Source organism: Olea europaea, unplaced genomic scaffold (genome assembly GCF_002742605.1).
Source record: "Olea europaea var. sylvestris unplaced genomic scaffold, O_europaea_v1 scaffold2231, whole genome shotgun sequence".
NCBI classification, from domain to species: Eukaryota; Viridiplantae; Streptophyta; class Magnoliopsida; order Lamiales; family Oleaceae; genus Olea; species Olea europaea.
In genome coordinates this window covers 97,022-107,259 of record NW_019240345.1, presented here as the reverse complement: position 1 = coordinate 107,259, position 10,238 = coordinate 97,022, and the positions used below count along the sequence as shown (strand labels likewise).

The 10,238-nt window shown below is 34.6% G+C and overlaps 3 protein-coding genes across 3 annotated transcripts in view; 1 reads left to right on the top strand and 2 right to left on the bottom strand.

Annotated features, from left to right (window-relative positions):
• The window catches only part of LOC111380926 (transcription elongation factor B polypeptide 3-like), a 14,333-nt gene extending 13,623 nt beyond the window's left edge, over nucleotides 1-710 (bottom strand). Inside the window, exon 1 of the mRNA XM_023004602.1 lies at nucleotides 505-710. The gene's annotated coding sequence lies outside the window, so the exon portion shown is untranslated. The remainder of the gene's footprint in view (nucleotides 1-504) is intronic.
• A 394-nt stretch (nucleotides 711-1,104) lies between these two features.
• On the bottom strand, nucleotides 1,105-2,961 carry LOC111380933 (taxadiene 5-alpha hydroxylase). The gene is made up of 3 exons (XM_023004610.1): nucleotides 2,001-2,961; nucleotides 1,731-1,918; nucleotides 1,105-1,653 (listed from the first exon to the last, which is right to left on the bottom strand). Exons 1-3 carry the CDS (start codon nucleotides 2,959-2,961, stop codon nucleotides 1,357-1,359), a joined length of 1,446 nt encoding a protein of 481 aa, XP_022860378.1. The 3' UTR covers nucleotides 1,105-1,356.
• Nucleotides 2,962-7,606: 4,645 nt separating this feature from the next.
• LOC111380929 (ATP-dependent DNA helicase PIF1-like) lies at nucleotides 7,607-9,525 on the top strand. Its single transcript, XM_023004604.1, has 2 exons — nucleotides 7,607-7,754; nucleotides 8,227-9,525. The coding sequence occupies exon 2, from the start codon at nucleotides 8,397-8,399 to the stop codon at nucleotides 9,417-9,419; it is 1,023 nt and encodes a 340-aa protein (XP_022860372.1). The 5' UTR covers nucleotides 7,607-7,754; nucleotides 8,227-8,396; the 3' UTR covers nucleotides 9,420-9,525.
• Nucleotides 9,526-10,238: the final 713 nt, after the last annotated feature.

Sequence of the window (10,238 nt, the reverse complement as noted above, 5' to 3'; positions counted from 1 at the left end):
AAATCATTGACACTGTATAAGAATCAACCAGATGCTCCATAGCATAAAGCTCTTCAACAGTTTCTGTCTCTACTGTATTTTCCCAAGTAGTTCATGTACAAATCGGCATATATGCATATCAATTTCAGATGCCATATTCAATAAATGTATCCTAATGAACCTCACTTCAGTTTCCACGTAAAAAGCACGGGAAAGAAAGTCAAACAAAGTCTAATTTCATCAATTATTCAGAAAACTAAGGGGCAAAGCACCAAAGCCACATGATTACAGAACTGCATTACTGCATACAACCCTCTTCCATCCATAGGTACTCCCAACGCGTCGACCACACGCCCTAGCATCCTCAAACTCACGAATTAATCAATCTCCATAAAATTTCAAGAAATTCGACATGATTTCGAAGTCAAAACTCAGATCACTCCCAAAAAACTCATGCCAATAATTCAATTATATCATATTATATCATATCACATCAATTAATGTAGCAATAACTAAGGAGCTCACCTTGATTTGATCGGAGAGGGATACCAAGGACCCGACGAAGCAGAAAGAACCTGATGACTTTATTTATACATACCTACGTATATTTCTACGTAATTATATCCTTTGTAATTAAGGATCCTGAAAGAAATTTTTTTTTTTTTTGCCCTAAATTGAGATGATGAAGAATTGTTGCAATTGCGGTGGTAGATGCAAAGGCAAAAAAAAACTTTGTTTGGTTTTGTTTATCTTGGGTTTTCCGCCATTGATTGATAGGGCCACTTGCCATGTGGGCCATTAAACGGACTGGGAAATGGATACGAAAAGTTAAATTTGGGTTTTCAACTTGGAATTTTTTTCTTTTCATCCTCAACCTTTACAATATATTACTAATCTATCCTTAAACCTTTTTTTTTTTTTAAGTATCAAACATCTCCAACTTTTTACTTCTACAAACAGACCCCACTTAGAAAATACAAAAGCGTTTATAAAATTTGGAAAAAACACTAATGATCCAGGTTCCAATCTACATTCAGATGATGAAGACGTCATTATTTGATGCAATTATTCAGGTGATCTTTGGGTAGCCAAACTGGTTTCTCAGAAGAAAGGGCACCTGAGTACAAATTCACTGGGAATTCTGCGGATTACTCATTCTTCTGAAATTTTTGTTCCATACTTGCTATTAATTCTTTTGGAATTCTGTTTGTACGCACTTTCGCGTGTTCTATCTCATCTTTTTCTGAGCAAAAGACAGTAAATCATCAAATATACATTCAACAGTTTGTCTCTTATTCAGTGAGAAATAATATCATAGAATTAACGAGTGAAATTGAATAAATTACTACGAGAGTACAATCCAATGAAATAGTTGTTTCATGCTAACTTGGGAGATATTTTTATGGGCATTCCTTGAGAAGGAAATGGAAGTGGATCTATGGCGATTGGCTCTTCGGGAGATATTAAAGACCAGTCATATCGAGTTACTACATAATGTACAAATATAAGAATATTTAACTTGGCAAGTTGGTATCCAGCACATAATCTTGGTCCTCCACCAAATGGTAGAAAAGCATAAGGTTGAACCGGTTCATCGAATCTTCCAGGGTCGAAAGCCAGAGGATCGTGAAAATACTCTTCGTCGTAATGTGTTCCATATGTAGTCCACAACACCTGCATTCAAACCACAATAAGAACGGCCTTTCTTTTGAGTTAATCTACTTTATTTATCTTGTGTTTCAGCTTTTTACCTTCCATCCTTTTGGAATTGTGTAACCATCATACTCTATATCGTCGATTGCTTTTCTGAAGGACCCGAAAATGGGAGGGAAAATCCTCATGCTTTCGCAAGCAACTTGCCAGGTATACTTCATCTTTTTCGTATCTTCGTATGTGAGAACTTCATTTGGTCTTTTGCTTCTTAGTACAATGTCATGTTCTATAAGAAATCGAACGAAAATGATTTTCCATGATAATCACAACGGTAAATCTGAATACGTGGAAATCAAGATTTCGATTACCTTGAAGGAGAGTAGAATAGCAATTGGGATGATGCCCCAACATCCTGAATGTCATGGCAATGGCAAAAGAAGTAGTATCATGTGCTGCAAACACTAACAAAACCACATTATCTATGACCTCAGCCTCAGTAATTTCACCGCGAATAAGTGCTGCCACTAATCGAGAAAGTAGAATTCCTTCTCCTTCTCCTTCTCCTTCTATCTGATTTTCCATTTCGTCTCGGTTTTTCCTTATAATGTCACCCAACATTTCTTTTATCTCTCCTCTTGCCCTCTTTGCACTTGAAAACTTGGAGCCCGGAAAAGTGACAGGGAAAGCAAATACGCCTTCTAAAACCCTCTCGAATGTTTCTAACATGCCCGGTTTCACTTCAATTCCAAACAAGCATTCAAGCACAATGGTAAATGTTAAAACTTTTGTCAGATGATACAGGCCAAGTTTTTCGCGCCCGTGCCAATATTTTTCCATGTGTGCTTCAACTGTTTTGCAAATTTTAGGCACCAGAGCATCTAGGCCAGTAGAATTAAGGCTAGTAGCCACAATCCCACGAAGGCATCGGTGTGCCTCGCCCTGTTTCTCCATTATAGAGTCCTTTCCCATGAGCTGGACAGATGAGGTAGGCCATGAACTTATCACCAACTTGAATTCATTAGACAAGAAGAACTTGTTGGCTTCAGCTCCATTTACCACCACAGTAGGCGACCCCATAAGCCTCGTTTTGAATGTTTTACCATATTTTTGAATCCGGGGCTCAACAAAATCCTCAAATAATCTGTTCTTCCTTAGAGCTTTGCAGAAATCTATTGTTTCACCAATCCAGGGAATTCCCATTTGCCCTGGTGGAACTTTCTTCTTGGTTTTATCCTTACCACTCCTATAATGTGTCAAGAAAATGGCTAATATGACAGCAAGAAAAACTGAAAATGATAAATAAACAAGAAAATTCATTTCAAGATCCATAGATAAGGACGAGAAAAAGATTTACAGAGAAATGAAAGTTGGGTAGAGATGAGCTACTATATATATATATTATGCAGTATGCATGAGAGAATATTGTATATAATTAATTAATAAAAGTCAACTTCTTTGATTACTTGGAAAAAGTCAGCCAATCGTGTGATCACAATCATTCCATCCAGTGTATTATTGTAGGATCTACCATTGAAATATTTCACAAAAAATCATATGCATTGCATGTGCTTTCTGCTTACCAATCTTATGTAATCACCTAATCAATTCTACACTTGATCATCATAAATCATCTGAAGGATTGAATATACAGGATTTAAAACTGCATGGGCGGCACATTAGTCTAACATTATTAAAATTCTTAATCAACACAGTATCCCTACAAATCTGGTTAGCTGAATAATTAACTGAGTCGACGCTTCAAGTGGAACTTACATGCCTGGCATGGAACTGGAATCTTCTCTATAATCAATGACCATTAGGACCATAACGAGTCTTTTGGCATCACAGATGCATAATACTGAACAATATCAAAGTTACAATCTTATTGTTAATTATATTTGATAATAGTCACGACCATCTATCAAAGCAAAAATAAGGAATAGGTCGTGCACGGTTCTATAGAAATTTTTCGATATGTCCGGGGGGCAGCGGGGTGAGAGAGATGACTGAAGACTAAGTTCATTTTAAAACTGGGATTGCCTTAGATTAAAGATTTGTGAAGAATAAAAAAGTAGTTGACCACTGAGAAGTTGAGTGACATCAAAAAATGTGTTGGACATACAGCACATGATGAAAGGGATCTGTATGGATATTTTCAAATGTGACAACAAGGTTCAAGCTAAGGTTATATCATGGATGAAGAATTCCTATACTCTCGGGTGGGGTCGGTGCTGACTATGACAGTAATGCTCGCAAACCTCAAAAAATTGCATGCACCGACCAAATCCTCGGAAGAGTACGAATTTTGGATCTGAAATGATACCATGTTCAAATGTTCTGTCTATGACAACAAGCAAAACATTGTTTTGATGTGTTGATACATAGCTATTTGTCACATATGGGCTTGGTGTTATTCTAACGTAATTTATGACTCGGTGCGATTTTTATTTGTTACATATGGCCGTTGTTCGAACCACATTTTTTGGGATAATAGAGTTTCTAATATTTTTTGGAGATCGAGTGATTAAAAGTATGAAAAATTTTTAGATTTATGTACAAAATTATTTGATTGTAAAGAAAATATGATTGAAAATGAGTTTGAAGAAAAATGAATTCTTTAATAATGGGACTCAAATAAGAGCATAGTTTTATTGTCTACTGCTCTCATCAATATTCTTTGTTGAGTATTCCTCTTATATCACAACATGATTATTTATTCATAATATTGGATTGTTGTGAAAGCTTGCTTCAATAATCATTAAATCGGTATTTTTCAGGCTCATTTTCACGTTATCTTTCTCTACCAAACAATCAATTTAAAAGGTTCCAATCCACAACCAATATATTCACCTCGATTACTTCTCAATTTCACCCACAAAGAACAAAATAACGGTAATGATTTACTACAAAGGCACGAGCAAAACAGTGAAAGAAACAAAAGGTGGAGACCAAAAAGAAATAGGAAGTCGCCAGAATTATTCATAATATTTGATGTCATCGCTAGATGTACTTGTTGTCACGGAGTCCGTAACTGTAGGAAAAAAATTACATACATTATAAATTTAATAATTTGCAAATTAAAAAACAAGGATATAATATGATTATTACACAATTTGTAGAATGAATTACACAAACAAAATGAGATTTATCATTACTCAGTTGTAAGTTAAAATTTATAACATTAAAACAATGAATAGAGTAGAATAGACAGTGCGTGTTACAGTAATTGTAAAGAAATTTACACACTTTAAGTAGCCAAAATATTTTGTAAAAAAAATTGTATACAGTTAAGAATTTACATAAATTTTATCACCGTATTTTCATTAAGCACGGGTTTATATTCTAATTTCGAAATATTTAACAAATATCAGTACTTTTCAATTCAACCGCCTATGTTTTCATGTTTGTGTAAATTGCCCTTAACAGTAACAAAATAAGTAATTGAAAAGGAAATTTAACTTAGGAGGGCACAACAAAATGAGCCCACATGCAGCAAAGCCTGGACCAAAAGAATGAAGGCCGAAAGTAAGCATGTGCGAAGATATGGTTTGGATCGATTTCAACTCCAGCTCGAAATCAAAATCAAATTAGTTGGTTTGGACGAATTTTAACCTAAACCAAATCAAATCGGTTTGGTTCAATTTCGATCTGTCAGTTTGGACTTTTAATCTAAATTTATTTTTATTTTTTTAAAATTGTTTGAGTTTTAGGACCACTTAGATTATGAGAACTAAAATAACCAAATAATTTTATATTACAAGAACTATTGACTAACAAATAATAGAAAACTTCAATAATTTTGTTGCTTTTTTATGTATTGTGTAGTCTGATAGTTTGAGTAGAAAAAATGTTGAGTATAATAAAATAAGCTTATGAAATGAAATTTTCAGTGCTATTACTTATTGACAATATCATAGATTGGAGGGAATCGAGATATAATATGAGATTCGGGCTTATCTTTTGATTTTGATTTTTTAAATAAATAGAAAGTAAACATGTAATTGGATTGGGTTGGTTTGATTAACCAAAGAGACTTCAAATTATGATTAAACCGATCTACCATGATTTTGTTTAAAAAAAAATCAAACAAAACCAATTATCTCTATCAAATCGACTTGAACTGACCCAAGTCGGTAGCCAAGAGCCTAAATTTCTTTAAGGATAATTGCAGCTGCAACCCTAAACATTTCAAAATATTGCAAAATTTCTCCTAATGTTTTATTTGTTGCGCCATGGTTTCAAATCTTTCAATTGCATGCCTCTAGAGCGCAAATAGATGGAAACTGTCTAATCGTCCATTATTTGACCAAGAAAACTAAAATCTAACATTTTTTTACCAAAATATTGGAGGATAAAATCATCTATTTACCTAAAATAATTTTATAATCAAAATTCTCAGTTATTTTTTCACGTCTTCCACTTACAATCAGGAGAACATTGTACCATAATATTCCACCTTAAACTCATTTGAAACTCATGAATCTAATGAAGGAAATATCGAATGTGCTTTCGATCTGGAGAGGTTCCTTCCTTGCACTACTATATGATAAGTGTCAAAATTTCTTCTAGATTGGTGATGGTTTTCAAAGTAAATTAGTAAAAAGTCCACATTTTTTTTTTGAGAAACCCATGTATTTGGATGATATTCACGAACTTATTTAACATTTTTCTCGTAATCGAAGTTTTGTTTGGTAGTTTGTCGTCAATGAATGTGCAAGGGTTTTAAAAAATTTCGTGAAGTGAAATATTTGAACAAAATTTTACAATGAGTATGTAGTCCTGATTATTGCTTGAAGGCTATTTGTTATGATCGTAGTTTATATATATATTTCCCTTTTGAGGAGAGAACTCCACATATTCCATGATCAAGCTGAATTGTGGTAGGTTTTATTTTCCAATATGCGAAATTATGTGTATGAACATAGTAAGATCAATTTTCAAAATTGCATGGACCTGAATTTCTTTAATTGATTTTTATTAGACAATGCAATGAAAATGTTAGGATACTTTGAGCCAATGAGATATTTGTATTAGGAAAAAAAAAAAAAAAAAAAAAAGGTTGGCTGAGATATCATTATAGCTAGTTACTGGTATAGACTTCACGAGTATAGTGAAATTATTTGGTGACATAAAAGTTGTAGATCTTTATTGTTTGCCTAAATTTGAAGTTCTAGAATTTCCACAGGATGATAAAATACTTTTCATGATTGAAGTAACTGATCCTGAAATTGGTGAGCTGCTAGAGAGGGTGAATTTCTCACCTGAATATAAGGTTGGACAAGAAAGTAAAAGTAGAAACGATGAAATTTCGAGTGTAGTTAGTTCTTCCAAGTACGTGTGATGGGGCTGAAGGCTAAAGTCCTACAAATGCTCAACTAAAAGGTGAGGAAAATTCAACGATTGGAAATAGAAGCATTGTCAGCTCCCAAATTTGTTCTCTCTATCTTCGATTTAGTTTTCTTTCCCTTCACTGTGTCGACACAATAGACAAAGTGAATAAGAGAGTGTTAATCCGTGATTAGGAAAGAGAACCAAGACAAAGCTCTTTTCATTTGTAATATTCAGCTGCACTAGAAAGATGAGAAAAAGATAAAAATTTACATTGATTTATCAAAAAATATATATATTAATTTAAAATCATATTTATGTTTTCACATCTCAAGATCTTTTTCCAACTGCAAGATATTCCTTAACTCCATTTATTAATCTCAATACTTCGAAGTCATTTGTATCTATGTTAGGCCCCGTTAGACTCTTATTTTTATAAGAATGCGAATGAATAGAAAGTCAAATACGATGACTTGATATGATGGATAACAATCATATTTTTCATTTTTTAACTAAAAAATAGAAATTAAACAGGGGCTTAATATTTAATGGTGTGACGTGGAAAAGTCGAGCCTACGTACCGTTAGTATAACAATAAAAAATTTAAGGGATCATTGTTAAGAAAAAAACTTCAATGGCCATTTTGGAGTTCTCATCAAACTTTTGCTGCTGAAATTAACCCTTTGTTTTCCTAAATAGCATTTTGATTCACGTTCACCAGATGTTTCCACATGAATGAAGAAACCTGCCACAACTCGGAAACTGCAGCGAATGCAAACAAAACCCACATTTTGGTAACCCAATTTGATTACCCGAAAGATTTTTCCTATTAGCAATTTTCGTCTTTACTAGATTTTCTCTTTATTTGGTTAAATCTGATTTTAGATGAATTCTTGATTACCCTGAAGTGATAGCGATAGTGTTTTGCACGGTTGCTTCTTGGTTTAGGAAGCAACAATAGAAAATGAAGTTGTTTTCATATGCCATATCTATATTTAGATGTTATAGTTCTAAAGCTTCCTTTTTCAATCAAACAAAATGGGGTAAAAATAACTATTTCAAGAACAAGACCAAGAAAAGTGGAAATGATACTCCTAAGAGGCCTAGAATCAAGTGGACTGATGAACAAAATCAAGTTTTGGATGCTATTTCAAATGGGAAGTCTGTTTTTATTACTGGGTCAGCGGGGACAGGAAAAACTTTTGTACTTGAGCGTGCTATAAAGACTCTTAAGAAAATTCATGGTCGTTCTAATGTCTATGTGAGCGTCCACAGGGGTAGCTGCTCTTTCCCTTGGAGGGCAAACCCTTCATTCGTTTGCTGGTGTTGGCATTGGTGATGCAGATCGTGCAAGTTTAGTAGAAAGGGTTCTTTCTAATAAAAGGGCACACTGGAGGTGGAAAAGGGTTAAAGCATTGGTTATTGATGAAGCAAGCATGATTGATACTGAATTGTTTGAAGGTCTTGAATATATCGCCCGGTCTTTTCGAAATGAAGAAGGGATGGGTGAGAACAAGATTTGGGGCGGAATACAGCTGGTTGTGAGCGGAGACTTTTTTCAGTTACCTCCAGTACTCAAGAAAAAGAAGAAGGGTGCAAAGAAATTTGCTTTCGAGGCTGATTGTTGGAATGCAAGTTTTGACATGCAAATTGAGCTTACTAAACCATTCAGGCAATTAAAAGATAAGACACTCATCAGAATCCTCCAGGGAATAAGAAAAGGGGAGTGTGATCCTGGGGATTTAGAATTTTTGGAAGGATGTTGCTCTGGAGGTGAGCCAGATCCTTCAGCTGTACGGCTGTACCCAAGGATTGAAGATGTAAACAAGGTGAACAAGATGAAAATGGAGAGCTTAAAGGAGAATATTGTTGTTTATAGTGCTATTGATTTGGGTGAGGATCCATGGAAAAGGCAGCTTAAGCATGGGATTGCACCTGACGAGCTAGAACTTTGTAAAGGTGCTAGGGTGATGCTGACTAAAAATAAAAATCCCTGGCGCAAACTTGTGAATGGTGCCACTGGTACAGTTAAGGATTTCAGCCAGGCCTCTGATGAGCAACATAAAAAATATAAAGCGTGCGATGGTTTCAGTAATTTACCAGTTGTGGAATTTGACTGTGGCATAGAAATGAAGGTTGAGCCAGAAATATGGACTGTCATGGATGGGGACAAAGTCGTTGCCGTGCGAAGGCAGATCCCTCTCATACTGTCATGGGCTTTAAGCATTCACAAGTGCCAGGGAATGACTCTTGACAAGCTCCATACGGATCTGAAGCGCGTTTTTGACTTCGGGATGGTCTATGTTGCACTTTCACGCATAAGACTCTTGAGAGGCCTTCATTTGGCAGGTTTTGATCCCTCAAAGATCAAGGCACATCCAAAAGTTTTGCAGTTCTATTCTAAATTTTCTGGTAAGCAGGATGAGCAAGGGGAGGATTCTATAGCTGACAAGAATTAATTTTTGTAGCATAAATTTGCTTAGTTTTTAGGATAAGATGCTTAGACCAATATCATAGTTCTTGAATCAAGTTTCATTATCAAAAAGAGCATGGCATTTTACATCATCTTGATTGGAACATAATATTCATGTGAAGATTTAGCAATAATAGTGGCTATCTTTCTTCAAGTGAAAGAGAGGATAGAAAAACCATCGCCCAAACGACATTCCAGGTTATGGCCTCGACTAGCTCGCAAATAGCTGATTGCAACACTTTGCTTACGATGTTCTGCATTTACACAAAATATTTGCTAATGATGAAGGAAGCTTCATCTTTTCTTGTGCTCAGGTAAAAATTTAATTGTAATTCACATAGTTAAACAGCGACATCATTTAATTTCTCATACCACAACATAGTTCTATATTTCAATTATTCCTCGATCAACAGCATGTAAACACAAAGAAAGGCACTTTCGTGAAAAGGGAAATCCACTTGGTATTATGGAATCTTACTCTTAACATCTCTGGTACACGTTAGTTAATTCAAAAACTAGAGCCTATTTTAGAAACAATAAACCTAATTCAAAGATTGTAAGTAATTATTAAACCAGAGACCAATATGATTTACGTTTGTTTACCTATATATTTAAGAGCAAATCGAGACTTCAGTGGACAGGACAGGAATCACCAAATTGAACTCGAGGGCTTCATCAAATATAGAATGCATTCATTTAGCAATTCAAGACTAATTTCATATGTTAAAATGAAAAAAAATACAACAATGTCAAAACACAAAACACAAATAAAAAAAGTTAAAGAATAGAAAAAATTGCAACAATA